General features: G+C 39.4%; 1 protein-coding gene and 1 long non-coding RNA gene across 2 annotated transcripts in view; one reads left to right on the forward strand and one right to left on the reverse strand.

The window, feature by feature from the left end:
- Positions 1–18,960, forward strand: part of LOC129150480 (uncharacterized) — a 36,506-nt gene extending 17,546 nt beyond the window's left edge. The window contains exons 2-3 of the long non-coding RNA XR_008557235.1: positions 6,693–6,734; positions 18,803–18,960. This is a non-coding gene — a long non-coding RNA (uncharacterized LOC129150480). The remainder of the gene's footprint in view (positions 1–6,692; positions 6,735–18,802) is intronic.
- RSPO3 (R-spondin 3) overlaps positions 1–25,484 on the reverse strand; it is an 83,382-nt gene that overhangs the window by 43,702 nt on the left and 14,196 nt on the right. The window contains exons 2-3 of the mRNA XM_008138563.3: positions 5,407–5,598; positions 3,685–3,831 (exon numbers count right to left, since the gene is read on the reverse strand). Of these exons, the coding sequence (XP_008136785.2) occupies positions 3,685–3,831; positions 5,407–5,598 (339 nt within the window). The remainder of the gene's footprint in view (positions 1–3,684; positions 3,832–5,406; positions 5,599–25,484) is intronic.

The following is a 25,484-nucleotide window of genomic DNA, read 5'->3' on the forward strand; positions in this document are numbered from 1 at the left end:
CCGCCCCCAAATGGGGGCACCTAATCAGGGGCCAGCGGCCTGGGGGAGGGACCATGGGTGGTTGGCTGGCCAGCCCTGCCCCTTCTCGCAGTGGGAGGGCTGATGAGGGGTGGAGCTGGCTGGGGGGAGGCGCCGCAGGCCAATCAGCATAGTGGGGGCCCATCAGGGGTGAGGCCAGCCAGGGGGAGGGGCCGCAGGCAGTTGGCCGGCCAGCCCTGCCCCTGATCAGGGTGGTCGGGGCTTATCTGGGGTGGGGATAGCCGGGGTGAGGGGTGGGGGGAGGGGGGCTGCAGGAGGAAGTTTCGCTGGCCGCAGTGGGCGTCATAGCAACCAGTCATTCCGGTCGTTCCGGCATTCCAGTAGCTGGTTTTTTTATATATACAGATATGGTTCAGGTATGGAAACATCTATTTTAACTGAATTCTGGGTCAATTTCAGCTGATAGACTGCTTCTAAAATTAACTTGATAAGTGATTCCTAAGATCAGCTGATGTACCTTCTCTAAAGCTTTTTTGTAGAGGTGTTCCTTTTTCTTTATGTATTAATCTCTTTCTTTCAATCATGGCTTTTCAAGGTCAGACTTTTGCACTTCTAATGAAAATAAATATCTACAAGGTGCTATTCTTATATTTATGTCTATAAAACTTCCCAGCTTAGAACAACTGTAACAGCTTGCAATAGTAACTCTTTCAGATGATATGACTCCCTTTCCACAAAAACAAGTTTCCAAAAAATGTTCTTGCTGCCTTCCGATTTAAAGAATCTTTACTTTAGGATAGAATGTTGTATTTCATACACTCTCAAGAAATAGAACCTAAGTGTTTTAGAAATTTAAATCCATTTGCCATACATTTATCCACATGATTTTTTGGTCACTTTCAGATATCTGAATGTAACACAGGGTTAAATGGAAATGATTAGATAAGCGAATTTAAGTTTCTATGAACTCAAATGAACTTTATTGCACCACTTTCAAAATAGTCTTCATGCTCAGTTATACCATTATTAGAGCAACCAAGTCACTTAATGATACCATAACTCTTGCCAGTTAAGGAAATGTCTTCCATCCCCATATTAATCACTAAAAAGCAGCGGATCTTGAACACAACAAATAAAAAGACCTCCAAGAAAGCACACGGAAAAATAAAAATCTAAGTTTATGAGCTATCACTCTGTCTACTGTTCATTTAATACCAGAACTAAGAGGACGAACTGAGAAAAACATTATATGATGTGCAAGTGAACAGAACGTTGGTGCTTTGTCACAAAGGTGATCTAGGCAAATGTATACTCAGACTTCAAAAAAACGTTTTAAAAATTACAGCATAGCTAGCTGTGAGTCCTCAGTCAGATGATGAATGATTCTAACAATGAAATTCTAATAATGATACTGCTCTCATTCTTGTTGGCTAACTATGTGGTTCCACAGAGAACATAGCAAGGGTATGCGCCTTGCTACTCACTCTTTGGAGCGGAATATCTTCCCCCTTTCACTACTTGAACAACTTTCCAAGAGAAGCAATAAGGATGACAGAATGGAATGACAGTTCAGAAAGGAAGCAAATAACTGGAGTCCAAAGTAGAAGAAATGCATTCCCCTATAAAATTGGGGTCAGTGGATATTTGTGCTTAATTTGACCTGCCAACCATGATAACGGGTATGTCTGTAAGTCTTTCGCCCCAGCTCTACACCACGGTGGTGTTTTCTGTTTATGACCTTTCCCGCCAATTGAAAATCTGGGTAAGGAACAAGTCATACCGTATAGATTTTAGCAAAGAGAGGAAACATTCTTTAACCTGTTGGGTGAACACTAGGAGGCTACATTACAGCACCGACAATAACTCACTTGTGTCCTTGGGATCATCATTTCAGCTCTCCGAGTCCTAGTTTTCATATTTGTTAAAGGAACAGGCTTTAATGGCCCTTTGTGATAATCAAGCAGGTCATCATTTTTCATGAAATTCTCAGGAAGCCCATGGGCCTGGCCTGCGTAGTGCTGGTAGGCTAGATACCACGTGATGGGGGACACCCCATAGGGAGCAAGCAACAGGAGCCAGCCCTGAACCAAAGTTGCTGATTTGCATTGCTAGTGTGTTCCAAGTCGTGTCTACCTGTTCAGCGAGCCAGATTCACTAAATGCCTTTTAGACTGCTGACCCATATTCTAAATTATGTAATTTCTTTAATTTTATTGTGTTAAGAAATAGTCTTGTCTTAATGGTAGTATAAATTGCCAGTCAGCTTTAAAGGCTAATCCAATAGTTTCAGGTGTTCAATGCTCTCTCTGATAAGAAAGCATTGATATATTTAAAATAACTAGCCATTCAAGGACTGAATGCTATACTTTCAGCAACTAAGAAAATCCAAACAGGTGCCCCTTTCCCTGGGTAGAGAAATACCACAAACTCTTTGCAGCTCATCCTGTTTGAATATTCTACAGAATTGTTTCCTTTTTTTTTTTTTCCCCACAGTTTGGAATTTATTACCTCTAATCCTCAACCCTTGGTACCTACAAATAGATAAAACACGTTCTTTCTAAAGGTGTTTGTGTGTATGTGTGTGTGTGTGTGTGTGTGTGTGTGTGTGTGTGTTTTATTGACTAAAGGGGGAAAAAGGGCAAACCAAAATGAGCCATGAACTGTTTCAGGACTTGTTTTCCAGATGCTTTTGAAATTATCTTAAAAATATCATCTATCTATTTCACTCTGCCAAAAACTGTGTTTAGAAATAAGCGTTCCGAGTGGACCTGAAATGGTTAAACCAGCACTTTAGGGTTATTACCCCAGCACTTCAGATTCTAATGGATCAGTCTGTGGGGACCCCAGGGGAGTCCTGGAGACGACTATCTTGTACTGAATCAGGACATTTGTGTGCATGTGCCAACACCAGCTCAGCATCAAAGGTTCCTGAAGCTCTTGCCCAGGGGACTTGGGGATTTAGTATGCTGTTTTCCCATTTGGTTTCGCATCTGCTCCCCAAGTGTTCATCAAACTTGTAGCTGTAGTAGCTACACAGCATTTAAAAGAAGGAAAATATAGCCTGACAGTGATCTGTTATTTAGAGAAACAACTTGTCTGAGGGACCTCCCCTCCAGGAAACTCGGCCTGCAATTAATCAGACCCCGGGACTGTCTCCTCTGTCAGTTTGAGTAAGTCCAAAAATCTCTCCTTGTTTCTGAATACCTGCGTAGCAGGACCTTTCAGCAAAGCGGTGTGAAAGGAAAGAGTAAGAATTCTAACGGTATCAGCTCCAGTTCTCTAGGTATTTGATCTACCCACTGAGCATGTTTTTCTCCCCTTGGAGTGTAGCTTAGGTCACTGACTGAGATTAGACCTAGGTGTTTTGCGACATTTTTGCCCTAGGGTGGGAATTTAGTTCAAGACCAATATATATATAAAAAGAAATCACTATAAGCACAACCTCATTAAAGAATGATAAGAATAGTTGAAACAATTATTAACAGTCCCTAAGATATAATGGAGCTCCCACAGGATGTTAAACTGTACTATAATACGGCTGGGAAAAGCTATGGAAACACCATTAAGATGGAAAGATGGAGAGAGCCTTGTAGAGACAGTCCCCTCAGGTTCTTGTGAAATAGGACGACGAGAAGCCATGTCCATGGAGACTGAATTACGATCTAAGATGTTTCTTGTCTTTCTAAATCATAGAGTTCCTCCTCACCAATACTGACGCACTCCATGGTATGGTTGTTGGCTTCCAATCCTTCTGGGCAATTGCCAAGGCACTTCCCAAGGTGTAAATAAAACCCACTTTTACACTTGGTGCAGAAATTTTTGTTGAAACAAGTATCACAGTCAGCTTTGCATTCTGAAAGAGAAAGAAAAAGAGAAGCATTTTTTTTTTTATTATCTTGACTTAACTATTATTGGCCCAGTTCTGTATGCTTACAACATAGGCACATGTGACTTTTATGTCAAACAAACATTTAGGGCTCAAAATTATTTTGCCAAACTAAATTAAGGACTCTCCCACAGTCATTTTGTTGATGTATGTCAGTCACTGGTTTTAGAATTGTTGTACTGATTGCCTTATAAAAAGTTTTTGGCCATAAGTCCACTGCCAAGAATGTTTCTAAGAGCAAATATCTATTTATAATAAATAACAGTGAAATGTTTCATCAGAACTGTAATAAAATATACTAGGATATTGCCTTTGTGCTATTCTTGAAGTCCATTCATTCAAACAAGTACTTGACTGCCCAATATGTGCCAATCACTATTCTAGGTATTCATTGACAGCAGTGCACAAAAACGAAACAAGACCCAGACTTCACAAAGCTTACATTCAAGGAGAGGAGACACAATAAAAAATAACAATAGTTGCCTCTTCTATGGTGATACTATAAGTCAGACACTGCTACCAGAATTTTGCAATATTAAGTCATTTAAATCTTATAATACCTAATGGGGTGGCTCCTATTATGATTCCCATTTTACAGATAAGAAAACTGAGACACACAAGGTTATGTAACTAGCCTAGGACCACAGAGCAGATTTGTTTGTAAAACCAGGCAGTCTGGTTTCAGAGTAATCAATGCCCTGGAAAAAATTAACAACAAAAGTAGGAAAAAGATATGAAAAACTACTGATAAAAGGAAGAGGTTGGTTATTTCGATATGATGGTCATGAAATGCCTCTCTGAGAAGGGGACATATGAGTAGAATCTTGGCTATAAAGAGAGAACCAGCCAAACAAAGTGTGGACAAAAAAGCTTTCCAAACTGCCAGTACAGTGAGTGTAGAACAGTAATTGCAAAAGCTTTGAGGAGGGAAGATCCTGTAAGAAGTCCAGTGAGGTTAGTGAAAGTGTTTGAGAGGTAGTTACAGATGAGGTTGGAGAGGTAGGCAGGGCTACATGTGGTGTAGGATAGAGGAGTGATATTCCCTAATTTACATTTTAAACCGTTACTTGGTCTACAGTGTGGAGAGTAGGTTTTTCAGGTGCAGATGAGAGGTGATGTGATATTTCCGACATTTATTTCCAACTGACAAATGTTTCAGTATCTATACTGGAATCTTTCCTGAAGTGAAAAATAGCTGAATTGATCCTGTAAGTCATTAAATATTTAGATTTTGTAAATATAATGGGAACGCAAATGGCATTGATGCTTGCACTATTTTTCCATTGGTTCAATGATTTATACCTTAGGAATGAAACAATGAAAAAGAGAAAAAAAAACAACAACACACAACCTGAGTGTTTTTTTATAAGTGTTGAAAATTGTCCTGCCCTGAGGGTGAAGTCCAAGTAGGGTTTAGCCTAATTAATCAGGTAAATATTACTATTTACTTAACACTGAATATCACAAATATTCTAGAGGCCATTTCATATCTGGAAAGTCCCCATGGATGAGATAAAACCATAATTTTGTGTAGGCACTTACTTGTACACTTATTTATATCTGGATATCGAGTTCCATAATATCCACTTGGGCATGAAGAGAGACACACTCCGATCTGCTTCATGCCAATTCTTTCCAGAACAAAAAATAGTCTGGGCTTACATGACAAACATCCATTGTAATCTGAACACGTTGCACAGCCTCCTTGGCAGCCTTGACTGACGTTAGGATGCACTGGAGGACAAATGGAGAGAGACAACAACAAAGGTTAAATTGTAAATATAGACGTTCAATGACATTCTCTGGGTAGAATATACGTTTTCTTTCATTAGTTTTCAATTTGGTGGTAAGGGGTGAATGAGCTGGGATTTTTGCCCCTTCTCTTTTTTCTGCTCTACGATTTCCTTTTAATACATACATTGTTTCTGATTTAAAAGTTCTTAAAATTTGAGCATTTGAAACATAAGAATATATTGCCTCATTTATGTATATAAAAATATCCAATTGAACCAGCACCCTGGCAGATTGGAGACGGTAATTTTGTGCACATTCATTGAAATCAATACACATTAGTTTTTGCTTTTTGTTTCTGTGGTGGATGATAAGCACGTCTCTAATTTCTTCAAGCAAGGATGACAACATAGACTGGGGCTTAACTTGAGCAAGGACACTGTGTTCTAGGGTATCTTTTTTCAACCATGGTCTGTCCGAGTACACAATTTTACTCTTTGATCCAATGCCAATTGATTCTAAAACTATGCAGCTATTTGGGCACCCCACCTCCGAATGCTTTCCCAAAATATTTCTTCTCACATGAATTTAATGTTTATCAGTTCACATTGACAGAATGGTGAAATCATGATGTTTAGCTTATCAGTATTTCCACGTGAATCATATGTGAGTACTTGCCATATTTTATGTTCAACATTTTATCCATTGGGAGAGAAGTCTTATAGTGTTTGCACCCTCATCTTTCATTTACTCAAGGGAATTATTTATTTGGCGAGAACATAACCAGTCCATACTAAGGACTACTTCTACACATATCCCTGAGAATTCCAAGGTTTCCAAGAGTCACTTATTTGTGTGGTGAGACTATTCATTAGCAAATCTGAACAAATATAAACCAACATTTGGAAGAGTCATGTCTACTTGAAATCCTCACAACTTTAAACCTTATGACTAACCAGTCATCAACACCTATGTGCAAGTTGATGGAAAATTGCTAACTAAGTTGAATCTCTCATGTAGCTGGTGTTTGGGATGATTTCTTCTCCTAATGCATTCTTTATTTAAATGCACTATTAATAGCCTTATTGTCCTTTCAGGAGTCCAGAAGGGAAAAATCCTGACCATGATGAGAAGCAAAGGTTGGTACATAAGCGTGTAAAGCAAGCATGTCAAACTTGTGGCCCGTGGGCCACATGTGGCCCACAAGGAATATTTTTGTGGCCCAACCAATATAAATAAGAAACGTTTTAATAAAAATCTTGTAACTTAATTTTTACAATATCCTGTTATACATTATCCTATATCTGTGGTCGGCAAACTGCGGCTCACGAGCCACATGTGGCCCCTTGAGTGTGGCTCTTCCACAAAATACCACGGCCTGGGCGGGTCTATTTTGAAGAAGTGGCGTTAGAAAAAGTTTAAGTTTAAAAAATTTGGCTCTCAAAAGAAATTTCAATCATTGTACTGTTGATATTTGGCTCTGTTGACTACTAATGAGTTTGCCAACCACTGTCCTATATAATAAAGAGCTAATATGCTAATTAGACCAGATGGCAGAACGACCTTCTGGACGGACGACTTTCCAGAACAACCAGTGGGTAGGGCCACAGGGCTGAGAGGCAGCCAGGGCTGTGAGGGCCAAGCCCCTTGCATGAATTTTTTTTTTATATTTTATTGATTTATTACAGTGAGGAAGAGAGAGGGATAGAGAGGGATAGAGAGTTAGAAACATCGATGAGAGAGAAACATCGACCAGCTGCCTCTTGCACACCCTCTACTGGGGATGTGCCCACAACCAAGGTACATGCCCTTGACCGGAATCGAACCTGGGACCTTTCAGTCCGCAGGCCGACGCTCTATCCACTGAGCCAAACCGGTTTCGGCCCCTTGCCCAAATTTTATGCATTGGGCCTCTATTTATCAATAACCAACTACAACATTCGCTAATGACTGATTACTATAATCGTGTTGCATTCATTTCCCTTACGCGCTTTATGTGCGGGCACACCATTTCTCTCCACTAATACCAGCAGCGAATATTTTAGCAGCCGATGGCCACGTCATTAGTCTTGGACTGACTTGTTTGGTGTGTGCAACTGGAAATATTTCGCTTTCGGAGAACAAGAAAAATAGGTTTATTTGCATTACGCTTATTCATTTGTGCAGTTATTCAGTGTCTGGTAAGTTAATGTTCAAGGAAAAATATTAATTTTTGTTAAAATGTTCTATTATTTTATGTTAACGATTACTCTTTATTTCAGCCCTTTGTATTCAGCATGTCTCTATCGAAATAAACCTACGTTTCTATGAAAATTGAAGCTTTTGTTTTTTTGCGGCCCACATAAGCATAAACCTTGTTTACTTGGCCCGTGTTAGCCTTTGAGTTTGACACACTTGGGGGGTAAAGGCATCCCCGTGTATTTCTGACTATTTTGTTGGTGGTGGGAGGGATAGGCTCTGATGGACCATGCCATTCTTTAGTCTGTTTCACAGTGATGTTTGATTATTGCTAAGTTCTTGACCACAAAAGCAAATCCCACCAGGCTTACTGAGAAGGGGCACCCATAAGCCCGCTCAGCCTTCCCACAGGGTGCACGGGTTAGCTGCAGAGAGGTCACTCAGTTGACCAGCATCCTCTGCCTGGAGGAAACCATCCCTGAATCAGCCACAGGAACCACAAGCAGCTCATTCTCATTCCAAGACGTTTTGTAAATAAACTGAGGAAATGTGTGGGGGAAGGGAAGTCTGCTTTTCCTGTACATGCTCCTCTGTGGGGTGGGGTGGACATAGAAAGTGGCACAGGAGGTTTAGACATTATAGGACCTGGGGGACTTGTAAGTGAAGACTGCTTTCCAAGTAACAGGGTAATTTTTCATGCCAGTAACTCAGCATTGGAGACTTACAGAAAATGTGTCCACATTTTAAGCGGGAAAAGACCCTGAAGTGAAGAGAGCTTCATGTGTTCTGAGTCTACTGACTCAGGTTAAGAAACAAGGGTGTAGATAAAAAACAAAAATAAAACCCGTGAAACCTTTTCCTAAAAACTCTATGGAAAAACGGATCTCAGGAACTCGGTTGGAAAGAAAATCATTCCAACCCAGGGCACTGAGTGACTCTGAGCTTAAATGAAGATGGATTGGATTGGTCCTCACCAATCTGTCCCTATCTCTGAAATGCAGCTGCTCAGAGGAGGCACAATGGACTTTTGAGCACCTTGAAAGGTCGACCTATTATAGCGTAACTTTAAAGGAATCAACTATGAAAATAAACACGACTCACATGTTCAGAGCCTCAAAAAACGTTAAAATAAATTTCATTGAAAAAATTGAGTTTGGGATGTTTGGAAACTTCTCCAGGAGAGAGCTGTATGGGTCCCACGATTTGGTAACAATTTGCACCCAAATTACAAGGGTGCACAATTCCCTCGTTAAAACTTTTACTGATTAATACAGCACAGTTGACTCACACATTGTACTACTATCACTCTCTTTGCTTTTTAAAAAAACGTATTTCGTTTGTAGCCAAAAATTTTTAACAAAATACTTTTTTGAAAAAGTAAAGACATGACTGTCTTAACTGGCAAAGGAAATTCTTGTTTGTTTGTTCTTAATCAGGGCATTTTGAATATGGGCAGGTACAAATTTGAAAGCCAACATTGCTTCAGGAAGGTTTAAGTATTATGTTGTGGGAAGTGAGAAGAATTGAGACTATGAAGTTCATATTCTAAGATTCTAGATTTTTTTTTTTTTACAGTTGAGTAGCATAGTGATTGCTTTCTTGAAAGCTGGACAAAGATCACTCAAATTATACAGTCAGTCTTACACAACTAGACACAAATTTCTCAAACTTCATCTTAAGGCAAGAGTTTTTACTTTTTATATGGAAACCACAGAAAACTTTGGTCTGGATTGACTGTAACAACCCTTTCAGCCTTAAAATCTTATGATCCTAAGACAGAAAATAGAATTCCGCTTTGTCATGGTTCTTCTTTGTTCTATTCTAATAATAACTCCATTTTGTATTTCCAAATCACTTTTTCAAACAATGTTTTTGTACTGTTATTTTATATGACCAATGGAGGTGTTGTTGGTGGGTAGGCTTCATAGACTATCCAAGGTTTGTACTTAATGTTAGAAAAGGAGCTGAAGGTATCAATATGGAAGTGGCCATGGTGGGGCTGGAGGAGGGAACACCACAATTACCACATCAAGCAGGAGACTGGCATGAGTTCAGTGCAACTGATGCTTAAGCAGTGGTTAATGGAAGCATGAGGAATATCAAGGAGATTGGAAGCACAGGGTAGATCTAGATTATGAAACCCTTTGTGGGCCAAGGTACTTGGTCTGTGGATAAGGAGAATTTCAATCTGGTGAATGATACAATCACATTTATATGAGAGAGGTGATTTTCCCTGACAGCATGGCAGGCATGGAAACTAGGAGACTAAATGTAGTGATCAAGGTAAAAGACTGATGATAGCTTAAAATATAGCAGGGGCAATGGAATGTGGTGAGAGAGGGATGCATATTTCCAAGGACATTTTGGAGGTAAAGTCAATTAAATACGGTGACCAACAGAATGTGGACTGAATAAGAAAGAGGATTTGAGAAGGTGTGTTTTGAGTTCCAGCCAGTGACGAGAAAGGAGAGGACAGCTGGAGGAGTAAAAAGCCTTCAGTTGGAGGCTTGGAGCAAGGTACATGGAACAAAAAGGTCTACAAATATAAACATGGCTTGGGATCATTGATTTTGCAGGTTTTATAAGATATCCAGAAAGCAATGCTCAATAGATGAAGTTTTATTGTGTGATAATTGCTTGGGACATACCTGTGAGTCTCTGGTGGTAGCTACTTAATTAGAGAAGACATCTTGAAAGGGGAAGTGCTGAAGGATGGCAAAGGAAGCAAGTAGAGCCCCAGAGAAGGGATATTTTGTAAAAGAAAAGGGATATATCAGCTCATTTAAATAATACTTTGTATTTCCGTACCACTTTGCTTTCAAAGAAAGCCTAAATAACTGTGGTAACTGCTGTTTGTAATGGCAGGAGCTACAACAATTATTTGTTTTGAAACCCAAAACTAGAATTCAAAGAAATGTTGTAAACTACTGAATAAATGGTGAGTTTAGATCAAAAGTTAGAACCTAGATCTTTGATATCTGTCTATATAAGTAAACTTTAGATGTGGGTAATTATAAGTGGGAAACTGGGCAGAATTCACGGGAACTTTAAAATGGGACCTTCTGACTACAGATGTGTCAAATACATGGTAAAATGAGTGTCTGTCCCCAAAACTGGGAAAGAGGAACGTATTTTCCTTAACTTGTATATGAAGGTTAAGTATGGAAAGAGTATATATTAATGCATAACAAACACATTTTCAGTATTTGATACTCTGAGTAACTTCAGTTTTTTTCCCAGTTGATGAGATTTCCTACTATTTCTTTATTTAATAATCTTGTGATGCATGACTAATGCAACACTTCCTAAAGGCTATTGGCATGTGTGGTAATTCAACTTTTTTGATAAAAGATCCATAACACAGAGTTTTAAACTGTATTAGAGCATTTGGTAAATACACAATGTTTAGGTAATTTCAATGTTTATGATATACCAAACTAATTGCAGCATTGGAATCAATGTTCTATTTCTGTAACAGTTGAAGTGCAAGCCTCAAGGATTTGCTTTATTGTAATCCCCTTCTAAAGCCCAACTGCAAATGTACTAACATCTATTGCAAATTGCTATGTGGAAGAGATCCATTATTGCATGCTGCCAATGACCTCTGATGGTCATTTATTTGTGGCTAGAACATTTCCAGAAGTACGAAATTTAATAAACTCTAGGCTTATAAAAGCATGTTTGATTAAGTTTAAAAGAAAAGCTAAAAACATGAAATTAACTTGTTGATTTTATAATTCAGATAAGGAAAAATTAGTAAATTAGTGAATTTGATAAAATTTACTTTTAAGGAAGAAGGAGGAGAAGGAGGAGGAGGAGGAGGAGGAGAACCACCAGGGTCACTTTAAAGTATTCTCGCCTTCACAATAGTTACTGCCTACTCTCCTGTATGCAGTGGCCTCAACAGACAGGGTAGGAAGAGGAGACCAGTGAAATTCTATAATCAAAGTTATTTTTACATCTGTCCTTTTCTCCATGTCTTCTCCCTTTACAAGGACATTCACAATGACTGAAGGCTTTTTGAAGGCAGGGGTCTGGTTTTGGCCTTGATAATTTCTTCATAGTTTTCTTTGTAAGTCCCAACTTCTACCCAGGGTAGCTGCTTATTGAATAGATCTCAACAAAAAAATTTGTTATTATTAAATGGCTGAAGGTAATACATTTTAAAAATAAGGTATTTGTGTTTTCTGTTTATTTTCTTAAAATATATTTTTATTTATTTCAGAGAGGAAGGGAGAGGGAGAGAGAGATAGAAACATCAATGATGAGAGAGAATCACTGATCGGCTGCCTGCTGCATGCCCCACACTGGAGACCGAGCCTGCAACTTGGGCATGTGCCTTGAGCGGGAATCCAACCTCGACCTCCTGGTTCACAGGTTGATGCTCAACCACTGAACCACGCTAGCAGGGCTATTTGTGTTTTTTAAATAATAAAGATGTCAAAACAGTAAATATTTAACCAATTTTTGTTAAATGGCTAAATAAGTACCTAAATAAGCATTTGTAAGTGAGTTATGCCTATGAACATTTGGTAAAAAAAATCAAGTTTCAAATCACATACACTTTAAGGATGCTTAAATATGAAATACATTTTTCAAAATAAAACAATGAAAGCTTTTCTAAGTTCTGTGTACTTCAATTAGAGATTCACCTGGAGAAAATGTAGACTCTTTCTCTTGCTTAAGTTAGGATAGCACATTTCTATCATACTTTGGGGCTTGATTGTTACAGAATCATTTTTAGGTTTAATGTAATGTTATGGTTACAGAAAGAGATGTTTCATGATTCCTATGGAATTTTTGGCAATATTCACTTTAAGAAAAACATAATGTTAAAAATTTGAATTACTTGGCAGTCTCTTTCAAATTCTGTTGAATCAACCCCAGAAGGCATTGAGAGCCAATGTTTCTTATTTGCTCATAAGTTAAAACATTCAAGCAGTACTGACAATGGCTATATCTCCACAGCCATTTGGGCAATTTGGGAGTATTAAGTATAGACAATATAATATCAAAAGCTGTTTGAATAAATATAATTGCTTATTGGCATATGATACTTCTTTACATTGTCAAACAATAATATCTGAATCTATCATAGTTCTTTATTATAACTTGTGGCTAATAATTTGTTGAAACTGCCATATGTTTATATAAACAAACATATAAATTTTGTTACTTTTGAAATACTGTGTGTCATCTAATGGCTTAAATGTATTAATATACCAATGTTTTAATCATTAAATTAATTAAAATTCACTTATGCTACTTAAATATAGATATGTATGCCTGTGTACATATGTACATATATACATATTTAGACATATATATGTATTCAGACACAGGACACATACACGTTCTCTTTGGTCTTTTATCAAAATCAAGAGTGAAGACATTAATTGACCTGAAGCAGTTAGGATGATAGAATCTGCCACATCTTTTGTCCCAGTAAATCAACCTTGAATGCTCAAAAGTTTGTGCCACACCAATGGTTTCACAAAATTCCTAACAGTCTCAGAGAGGAATGTGTCCACCAGTTCTGAATACAGCCCATTTAGGGCTCCACCGTTATTATGTGGGGAAACATACTGTTTTTAATGGAAACTATTTCTTTCAGAACTTGGAAAATCTTTCTCTTTCTCTTACTGAATAATAATTTCCTGAAGGGAGTCTAATATTTATATCCTATAAATACTTTAAATAAAACCACAGCAATGAAACAGACCTAACATTAGGTAGCACTTAGCTAGACTTTCCACTAAAATCAAGCCAGCTCACCATATTAAGAAAATGGCTAGCAAATGATGGCAGATATAGAATTCCTAAAATCTAAAATAGGATGACTATTTGGTAGCTAGATGCCAACTTGGTGGCTGATGGCTGTGCTTTGTGTATCCACAGGCTAAGGAATCAGGACTAGAAACAAAAGACAGACTAAAGTGGGCATTGCATAGACAATGTGGAGACTATGATTAAGGTTTTCGACAAAAATTTCTGATAACTCACTATGTGCCCAACCTACTCAGGATGCAGAAAATGCTGGACTGAAGAAGACATCTGGTTCCTTTCCTCATGACATTAATCGGCTAATAAGCAAGTAAATAAATAATTGATTAAATATGGTGGAGTGGTGAAGGAAATAAACAGGTGGATAAGGCAGAGAGTAGCTCTGGGGAGCTATTTTAAATATGGTGGTCAGGGAAGGCCCCTTTGAGAAGGTTACCCTTTAGCTGAGACCAAGAGAATAAGAAGAAGTCAGCCATGAACACTTGAGAAAGAGTATTACAGGTGAGCATCACGGAGTGCAAACTTGTTAAGGCTTTGAGAAAGAACTGGCCTGAGGAGCAGCCCAAGGGGAACCAATGAGACCACAGCGCTGTGAGTGGGATGAGAGGAGGTTAGAAATGAAGGTTAGAGCCTCGTGGACCAAAGTCAATAGCTGCGATTCTATACCAAGTGCATTTAGATTCTGTATTGCTAATACCAGCAGGAAAGGCCGGAACACATTTTGTCTAATATGTTTATTCATTTTAATTTTTGTGAGATTTATGATGCTAGTACATGGAACAGAACCAGCATCTTATATTCCATGAAAATATGTTCTCTTATTAATTTTTATATTAGAGGAGAATGTTCTAACTAGCCACAACTTGGGAATTTATGTTCAGATTATAATCTTTGAAGAGACTGTGCATTGGTCTACATGTTCTTTGCTCTTGGGAACACTTCATTTCTCCTTTGTTCCTCCCATCTCCTTCTAGCAGTAATTTTAGTTTGTCCTGGGGTTTTAAATTCCCATTCCCTGTGTGTGTGTGTCTGAGTGGGGGGGGGGGGGTTCGGAGGTAGGGGGGAGATGAGGGGGTGGTGGTGGTGAGGAGGAACAGGAAAGTTATGAAATATATAAGAGGTCATAAGAATGAATAAAGAGAATAAGAAGTAAAAACCCTTTGCAATCGTGTACACAATCTTTTTCTTTTCTGAATCCATGCCATTAGAAACACATGTTAACACCGTCTAAATAATTTATAACAACACTATAGTTTCTCTTCTGATATAACCTTCCTTTTAGACTCTCAATATCATGTTCTTTTTCCCGTTAAACGAGTTAATAACCTAAGGGCTAATTCCAAAGTTGATTCTTCAAAAGTATTGGAAACCATATTCGTTTTCCTATGACCTACCAGATAGCTAGTGTTGATTCTGTTGCTGAAACTGCAACAAAAAGCATTTGTAGAACCAAACATAGTGGGTGTTTTTTTTTTTTTTTTTTTTCCCTAACCACAAGTAGAAATTCTATCATAAAGTTAATGCACTCTGCTACGGGTGTAAAATGTAAGGTACTGAATCAGCATCCCAGCTGTTGCTAAGGGAGGGAAAGCTTCCCCTTCTCCAAGTGGCCATGTTCCCAAATGGAGGTGAATAGAGGACAAGAGGGTGTGGATAGGGGTGATGGAGACCCAGATTCTGTAGAGAGCCAGGACCTGTTGATGAGTTAGTGGGTGGTAATAACAGCATTTTTCATGAGACAGATCCAACAGTGTTCATCCAACAGTGGGAATCATTATGTGCTCTGGTCTGGCTGAGAGAGCCATTCCATTTATTTTTATTTTTTTTTGAGGAGAGAATTAATTAGAAATCAACATAAACAGAAAATGTGATAGTTGAATGGTAATGAATCTGCATGGGTGTGATTCCGTAACTACTAAGTTCACATTCTTGAATGAAACAAACTTCAGTTTGTGCTAAAAACAAACTCCACTTTGTTATATTATGAATAAACTTGGATCTTCTTGCCACATAGCATGCGAAAGTAGAATATCTGATGGCTGAAGTCTTAGCATAAGCAAATAGCAGGCAAGGGACTTGTGGTATTTTAACAGGCACAGGAAGATGTGCAAATAGAGGGTATACCATTAAATAAGTCCAGCTTTATGTGTCACATCTAAACTCCTGAGCCAAAAAAATAAATGGGTTTTTCTACCGGACTCACCAAACTGCTGAGAGAATAGGAGGTGCTGACATGCACCTTCGTGGGTGTGATGCATTTTTGTCCTATGTGCACACTCACTGGATTGCCACCTTATTTGGAAATGGGCCCTGCACACTTCCCAGAGGAGCACAGGGACTCGGGGGTGGAGGACTGATTTTGGGCTTATACAGAGTTCTCACATTTACTAGTCGAAAAACCAAAATTTATCTCTTCATCCAGCTTTTCATTTAAACAATTAAATTATGCAACATCCCGACACTGTGCTTGTTAGTGAGCATCCAAAGATGAATAAAACCAATGATCTGTGTCCAAGAGTTCAGGGCCTGATTATTTACTTAGACAAAAGTTGCTTACCTCTCTGAGCCTAGGCCTCCTCTGTAACACGGGAATTATCTGCTTGATAGATACTGGGATGGGAAGGGAAATTAAGTGAGATCATATGTAAGTGCCTAGCCTTCTTGCAGGCACTTAATACAATCACTAGGCATAAGAGACTTTGTTTTACCCAAGAAGTACTTTAAGCCATTTCTACTCATTAGAGGTAGCTGGAAGCTTTAGTCAATAATAACTCTGTCAGAAACCTCCAAGCAAGGAGGCTGGAGAGAGGACAGATGCTGGTGCTTCTTCTGACACAGGTGATCTGGGGAACTTCAGGGAACCAGGGACACTCTAATAGTCATAGGGAGGGGCTACATTTTAAGGACTGCAGATGCAGATTTTAATGGATATCCATGGTGGTCTCACACAAGAAGTCCTCTGGGACTCTACACTGAAGACTGGAAGTGGTAAGGCAAGCTATAGAAATAATACCAGAATGGCATATAGCACCCGAAGGTCTATGCCAGTGATTCTAAAACTTTACTGTGTGTAAAAATGACCTGTAGTAATTTTAATAATGCCAGCTGCATTTATACGAAGAAGTCCCAAGTGAATGTGAGGCAGGTGATACAAGTACCACATTGTGAGTAGCACATCACTGCCATATTCACAAATAAGCATTTATTCAGTGATTACTGGAAATACTCTTCCAGGGACTGAAAGACAAAATATGGTCTCTGACCAAGAAGCCTACAATACAGTTAGTAAAGTAATCTTTTTATGTCCCAAAGGCCACATTTAGTGCAACAGGAATTAACAGGCAGGGGCAATTACTGATGGTTGAAGTATCTGAAGACCATAGAGGGCATTGAGGAACAGTTATGAGACTTGAAATTAAAGAATAACTTAGACAAATGGAAAGGGGGAAAGAGAGCGAATGTTATGACCAAGAGCAATTATGTAAAAGCATAAAGATGATTTAGGAGAATGGTGAATACCCCTGTGGAGTTTAAAAGGATCTTAGAGCTCTTCCTTCTCTCTTAAATTTCAGATGAGAACACTGAGGTCCATGTAGTTAATTAGCTTGCAGCTGATAGAGTCATAAGCCTTTGGAACTTTAGAGGGATTTAGTTCAAACATATGCCCCGGGACAGCCTATTTCATAATGTCTAGTAAAACAAACCTGATGACATTTTGGGGTAGCCAATATAATTATTTTACAGCACCTCCTTCTATTGAACATTTTGAAACATCTCCCCATATTGAACATAAATCTGTCTTTCAGGAAGTTCTACTACCATAGAGACACCAATACATGTTCTCTCTTTCCCTGAAGACAGTTTGTCAAATGACACTTGGTGCTTAGGAAAGGTGGAGAAGGCCGAGGAGGTCAAGTATGGCGAGATACTATGGACAAAGGAAAGCCAGTGCGGTAAACAGTACGTACAAGACTTTGGCAGGAAGGACACCACTAACCACCGGGGCGCAGGTACTTGGAAGGCCTGAGATTTGAACTGAATTTTGAAAAATAAGGAGAAACTGGTTGGGGGTTTGAATTTAACCTTCAATGCAATTTGGAGGAACTGTTTATGGACAAACTAGTGACATGATCTAATTTGGTTTTAAGATCTGATGGTGGAGAGAAGAATCAATGAAGGAGAGACTAAACATTGAGAGAGACACTGGGATGTGATGCTCTATATCAGACATTGTTGTTAGCTGAATGAGGAGAGCATTGCTGGGATGAAAAAAGAAGGCATGGATTTTAAAGCTTTTCAAAAAGGAGAATAAGCAGGATTTGAAAATCAATTTTAAGTGGGCAAACGAAGGAGTAGTAAATGTTGATGTGGTGGTTTCTAACTTGGGAAGCCAGGCACAAAATAATGTAATTAACTGAGAAAAGGAGATTTGGATATCAAATAGAAGGATAGTTGATATCTAAAGAAAGGGAGAAAAGCAGGTAAAAATTGATAGAGGAAGGAAAGCAGATAAAAATGATTATTTTGAGATCCTGGGGACTTGGACTTCTCTTATTCCCACTTTGTATCAAAAATGCATACCTCAGGACTAGGCACATTAACAGTTCATAATAAATCAAAGAACAAATAATCCCCCTTTGTTTCATATAAAACACACATATCAAAACTCCTCAAAACAAAAATGAGGTTTATGAAGTTTGGGTGCCTTGACTGGGATCAGCTAGCATTAGTGGCACTCTTCAGGGTTGTTGTTTTTTTGTTTGTTTGACTGAAATGTAAAATTGATGGAGAGAAACAGAGGGGAGAAAAGATTAAGATTAAACATATGAAGCAGCTTAAGAAGTTCACTGTGAAGATAACAAGGAAACATCACTGCTTTGAAAGGTGATGAAATTTTAGGAAAAGTTGTTCATGTGTTACAGGAGTTCAGAAAACAAAGTCGGGGCATGGGGGATAAAGGGGGGCGATGCTTTCAACCATCCCACCTGAGCATGCACGAATTAAGATATGGAATCTAAGGGTTTTACCAAAGCCAAAGAGAGCTAGAACGGAGGAGCTAAGCTTCATTCCTTAAAGCAGCAACATTCCCTCATGTTTTCCAGTGGCTGAGCTCATTCCCCAGTGTTGAGTTCTGGCTAAGTGGTCATTGTGGAGACAGGACCTGGAAAGTGAGTCGTGAAAATTGCCCAGAGTAGGAGTAGAGACACCTGACAGTAATTCCTCTCATTTTCTGTCTTCCCCACAGGATAAAACAAATTTTCCTGCAACCCATTATAAATGATCATTCTCCATGGAGACTACAGAGCCAAAGCCTTTTGTTACAAGAAGATCCAACATGGCTCATTTTCCATCATAATCCTCACAGCATATTGCCTTGGACACTCTGCCTCACCAAAAAGCTCACCAGTCCATTTTAATTAGGGAGCTTATTTGAGGATCTTCATTCAAAAAAAAAAAAAAATGATTACAGACAATGACATAACAAAATGAGAAAGTTTTTTTCTTAATCATTTTACAAAATACTATATCACTATGAGTCTCTTTTTATAAATTATTTTGAGCTTATTAGTACTATTAGGGGAGCCAAGAACTTAAAATTTTATTCTTAGATTTGAAAACATTTTTGTTCATTCTCTAAAATAGCTTATCTGGCACCCTATTCTCTCCTTTCCCCTGTGATGGGGGAACACATAGGTATTCAAATGGGAAAGGACCTTAAAGATCCACCAATTCGCCTTGTCAGCCAGTAAGAATAACATCACCTGAACAGAGATTTCCCCTACTTTACATGCCTTTAATGGCAAACCCAAAGAAATTAAACCAATCGTAGGAACTTCACAGGAGATAAATGGGATAATGGCAATGCAGGAAAGGCCATGGGCGTCTAGGAAAAAAAAAAAAAGGCAAATATTCAGTGCCCTCGGCCATTCCGATCTGTCTCTTGCTTCAACAGTGTTTGGATGGAACAGATCCAGGGGAGCCCCTTCTTCCAGCCTCCGGCCCCTCTCCTGCATCTTATTTAGAACCACCTTCAGAACCACCTCCCGGACCAGCCAACACCCCAGGTTTTATCTACCTTAACTCCTTATTGCCGATTAACTGTGAGCTCCCTAATTCATCAGAATTATTCCACCGAGGTGGAGGCTGCAGTCAACCGCCTGGCCAACCTGCATCTGCAGGCCTCCCACACCTACCTCTCTCTGGGCTTCTAATTCCACCAACGATGTGGCTCTGGAGGCCGTGGGCCACTTCTGGGAGTTGGCGGAGAAGAAGCCGAGGGCACTGAGCGTCTTAAAGATGCAAAACCAGCATGGTGGCTGCATTCTTTCCAGGATGAGCTGAAGCCTCCCCAAGGTGAGTGGGCAAATCTCAGGGCACCGTGGAAGCCTCGGAGAGGAACCTGAACCAGGCCCTTGTGGAGCTGCAGGCCCTGGTTCCGCCCGCACAGACCCTCAGCTCTGGGACTTCCTGCAGAACCACTTCCGGGGTGAGGAGGTGAAACTCATCAAGAAGATGGGCGACACCTGACTCACCTCTGCAGGCTGACGCCTCCAGGCTGGGCTGGGTGAGTATCTCTTGGAAAGGCTCACCCTCCTGCACGACTAGGAGCCTGTGGAGCCCAGAGGCTTTTGAGGGGGCCCCTCTGCATCCCCCTGGTGTCTGGCTTTTGCCTGAGCCTCTTCCTAAAACTACTAGCCTTTTAACCACCCTGAAGCCCTCTCCCATGCATTGGACCAAATGAAACAATAAAGCTTTTTGCAGCAAAAAAGCAAGAAAACAAAATAAAACAAAAAGCAAATATTCCCCTATAAGAAACTTGAGGCTGAATCCTGCCACTTACTAGTTCTGTGATACTATACTTGTCACTTAACGTCTTTGAGCTTTATCTGTAAAATGAGAAGGGTAAAACTTGTTCTACACATTTCACAAGGGTATTAAAAAAATAAAATGTATAAAATCATAATGATATATTATTTTTAATAATGAGCATAATGATACCTCACCAACTCAGGGCCAGATTTGAACCTAATCATTTGTATTTGGTGAGAGTATGTGTAACTGTTTTTTTGTGTGTTTTTTTTTTTTTTTTATTGTGCTCTAACGAGTCATGTTCTCTTGGAAAATAGGTTATAGTAACTTTTTAAGATTTGTATCTCATGGAGTAAGGAAATAAAGAGACTGTGAAATAAATCTTCATCAATGGACAGATAATTCTCTTTGAAATGAGCATTGATTAAATAAGAGGTCAGATTGCCAGAAGACCCACAGATCACTTCTCTGGAATGCTGGTCCTGACCCATCCATCTGTTCTGTGGTGCCCAGTGTTGCAGAATGGGCACAGGAGTTGTTTCTACTCTTTGCTCCACTACGAAGTGGTGACTTCAATCAAGTAACTTCTCTGGCCTCTCTTTTACCCTCTAACGTAACATGAGGGGATCATGCTGTATGCGTTATCCCCAACATCTTACTATGAAAACCCATTGAACAGCTAACCCACATGCGTTCTTTCTCTAATACTTTCTACTCACTATGTGGCACCATCCAGTTATTAAAGCCAGAAATTTAGGAGCCTCCTCATCCCCATCTCCAATCACCCTTTCCTCTGGACTCTCCCTCCTTAATTAGCGGCGCTAACCTTCCATTTCCTACCAGGACTACTGCTACCAGAGTGACCTTTAAAAAACAATAGTTATGATCTAATCAGGCTCCTGCTTTAAAAACAGTTTAAAGGCTTCTCATTGCACTTCCCAAGTAACCACTTCTGTCAATGGGCCTGGTTTACTCTCTCACCCTCACTTTTTGTCTAAGGAACCACTAGCAGTTCACTCTGAGCTGCAGACAGAGAACACTCCATGTTTAACCCTCCTCTGGCATTCTCCTTTAGGGGTCTTACTGAAAAGCAGAGTGTAATGGGGAAAGCTGTGCTTTAGGTCAGAAGATCTGGATATACACTTCGTTCCACCAAGTGGTTCCTTAGTCATTTTGATCTGTTCCTTGGGTGTTCTGAGCCTCAGTTTCTTCATTTATAAAATAGTGATCAATGTTTCATGAGATTGTTGTAAGGGTTACCTGAGCTGGCACATAAAAATACCTGATGCTTACCTTTCTTTACTCAAAACCCTTCACAAGTTAGCAACAATGTATAGAAAAGAACAGGATCATATTATTTTCAAAACTCTGACGTCTGGCAACTGACATCTTGAAAGCTATCAATTGATGTTAGGAAAGGCCATCAACAGACTTCCATAAGAAATTCAAATAACTTGTTGATATGTGTTTGCCAAACTGGTGCTTTAAGTAAATGGGAGTGTATAGTCCACGTAGTGGTCAAGGGTTTAGCATAAAAGAAAGAACTCATGGACACAGACAACAGTGTGGTGATTGTGGGGGTCGGGTGGAGGTGGAAGAGGATATAGGGGAGATAAATGGTGATGGGAAAAAAATAAAGAAAAAAAGATTTGAAAAATGCTTGGGAGAGATGGACAAAAATGCACTATTTTTAAACATAAAACATTTTAATGTTTGTTTGGTGAAAGTAATTCCACTTAATGAACTAGTGTAAAAGTTCAACTATAGAAATTAGTCAATGTGCTAAAAATGGAAATTAGCTCAGCCAAACTATGCCACTCCATTACAAGCTTTACCTAACAATGCCAACTACGTTTACAGTGTGCATAGCGTACTTCCTATGATTGTCATGAACGTCATGCTAACTGATGACTCCGGTTCACTGGTCATAAATTTCCAGACAAGAAAATACTGGGAGGTCCAATAAATTCCAGTGTTTCCAGTTGATCTTCCTTCCACCTTCCTGCTTCATCCCCAGGCTGTCTAGCATCTTTGTTTTCCAGAGAATAATCTGAGTGTGCATTAGGCTCATTTGTAAAACAATTAATTTTTGAATTCTATTTAAACAAGTCTTGAAAAAATTTTATGCAGCTTATAAAGAGTGCCTAAAGAGTATACTTTTTCTTGAGCCAAATATTTAATTCTGGCTCCACATTTTCTTTCCTGAACCACTGTGACACGTTACAAGGAAAGGTTTAATGAGTGTTTTGCTCAATTTTGTAATCCCAGCACATACTACATGTTCAATAAACAGCTGTTGAATGAATGCATTTATGCTCTTTTAATTAGGGCTACATTTAGTTTCAATTTTTCCTAGGACTTTTCCCCTCAGTGGAACTTACTATTCACTTGTAAGCTTCCTGAAGACTTCCATGGAACAACAAAGAGAAACTTATGCTTTTTAATTCAACTCCAGCTTCTTGAACTGTTGACAACTACCTAAGGTTAGAGCATGCTACAAGAAGGAAAAGGAAAAGCTCTTTGATCTTACTGTTGAGGGGGCCTTCAAGATCAGTCTCCTTCTTTCAAGTAAATAAAATATTTTAGTCCCGTTTTCTAGTGGATGCAACTGAACCACAGACTAAATGATTGGTCTAAATTATATAGCAGAGTATTAATTAGAAATCAATCCACCTGCTCCCTACAGGGAGATTTCTTTATAGTCCAAATTCCAGAAGATCTAGATTCTAAAAAGGCAATTAGAAAGGTGTTATTCTCCTGCGATGACGTTTATAAAGTTTCCCTTTCATTCCCCTTAAATCTTTTTTTATTTTCTTTGCTGAATCATGAACAAATACATGATTCAGGTGGGATTCAACTGGAGACTCGGCGGTGAATGATTGTCATTGTATATTTGAAGCAAAAGTAAACTCCCATTATAGATATTTTAACCTCTTTAGTGTTACAATGATAACTAAAGGATGCTCACCTGTCCTAGTTAAGTATCACACTAATCATTAATTAGCTGTATGATCCCTTAGTATATAATAAGCAGCATAAAAATGCCACGCACACTGAAAAACACACATGTGGAACACGGTGAGCTTCCAGCCCTTGACACTGGGAAAGCACCCTATTTTAACAAATGACATTTGATATTAGCATTAGAGCCCGGCCATAATCTCTTTTAATGGCTCTTGAATAAGGAGATAAAAACCAGACCTTACATCACATAGGATCTCAGATGTATTACCTCATTTGGTGGGGATATGGAGGAATAGCTAAGAACTGCATTTGAAATGGCATGGTAATAAAAAGATCTGTAATTGCTTCTCACCATTTTTTGTTTTGCTTGCTTTTTATTGATTTCAGAGAGGAAAGGAGAGGGAGAGATAGAAACATCAATGATGAGAGAGCATCATTGGTCAGCTGCCTCTTGCATGCCCCATTCTGGGGCCCGCAACCCAAGCATGTGCCCTGACCAGGAATCGAACTGTGACCTCCTGGTTCATAGGTTGACACTCAACTACTGAGCCACACTGGCCAGACTCTTCTCCCCATTTTTAAACCACTACACTGCCAGAAGCAAACTTTTGCTATTTGCAATTTAAAGAAACTCATTCACCCTACATTCTGTGCACATTAAAACATGTCACCTCTGTAGTGGTAACTTAAAATGCTATCTTGCAGTTCAAATTACATGAAGTTCAATGTAATTCTTGTCTTGATTCTTTTTCCCTTAGTCTTTTCTTCAGTGTCCAGCATTGGAATCTGTGCATCAGAGAGCATAAGGCCTGCTGTTGCAAACATTAGTAAGATCTATCATTTATGAACCGTTACTTACACGTTGTTTAATCTCTAATGGAAGGATTTCTCTAAATATTTATACCAGAACAGTTGTCAGAATGAATTCTGCAAAATTGCTGGCATACTCCCAGGAGCAGGGGGCTGGTGTGTATGTGTGTGGGGCGGGGGGAGGGAGATGCCTGGTCCCTGGTCATATCATATTAAGCAGCAACAGAATTTTAGGGAGCAGCTTGCTGGAATATCAAGGATTTGCATGAACAAAAAGGTACTTCAGGGTGAGGACCAGTTCAAGGAAAGTACCTGAACAGCCACTTTCGTTTATTGCTCTTATAAAAATGACTCTCCAATTTCCTCAGGTTTAAAGGGATCATTTAGGCTTCAGAGACCTAGTAAATAAATTGTCTCTGAGGAAAGAGGCCTGTTGAAGAAGTGTGAATGAGCACCAAACACATTCTGTGCAATGGTCCTCAAGGTGCTCAGGATACAGAAATAACTTGTTCCTTGCATGAGCTGTGGAGGGAGAGTCAGCCTGCAGGAGTGGGAAAGGAGAGGGCTGAAATCTGCCAAGATAAAGGCAGCAGTGTTTTAGAAATTAACTGGGCTATCTGTGTGTTTGTTTTTTCTTTGGAAGATTCTAAAATTACCACTGTTCAATTCGTCTGCGTAGTGGTTTAGAATTTGGGGAGTGGATGAGGAAGTGAGTTTGGGCTAGGAAGGGTGGAGAAAATATCCTGCACTGGAAAATCTTGGCAATTTTCATTTGAAATGTGTTATTTGATGAATGATAGCACTTCTGCCCCACAGCCAGTGATTTAAGTAGTTTGGTTAAAAAGTATTACATAAAGTTTCCTGGGATTGTAAACTCTCCACGAATAGTGTGAGCAATATATTAAGTTCAGGGGCAAATCGTTTACAATGAATTCCTGCAATGTGAGATGTCCACATGGGTGCTGAAAATGATAGCAGTAACCTAAAATGGTTTGGAGCGCCTGAAACTCCCCTTGTTCTCTCAGACATTAAATATTGAGGTATGGGCATGTAATGCCCACAGGTATGAAAACACACATGAATCAGGACTGGGTCCTGGGCTCAGAGCTGAATGGATGGCACATGCTTTTGACTGTGCTCGGGCCCAGGATGCATCCACATGGACCTGCTGCAAGCCTACCCGGCTTCCAAGGGAATCCCACTGATCTGCGTTAAAAGGTTGGATCTAGCCAGGCCGCTGTATCTCAGTGGTTGAGCATTGACCCAGGAACCAAGAGGCCACCGGTTCGATTCCAGGTTAGGGCACACACCAAGATTGCGGGCTCGATGCCCTGGGAGGGGTG

Source organism: Eptesicus fuscus, chromosome 10, assembly GCF_027574615.1.
Source record: "Eptesicus fuscus isolate TK198812 chromosome 10, DD_ASM_mEF_20220401, whole genome shotgun sequence".
Taxonomy (NCBI): domain Eukaryota; kingdom Metazoa; phylum Chordata; class Mammalia; order Chiroptera; family Vespertilionidae; genus Eptesicus; species Eptesicus fuscus.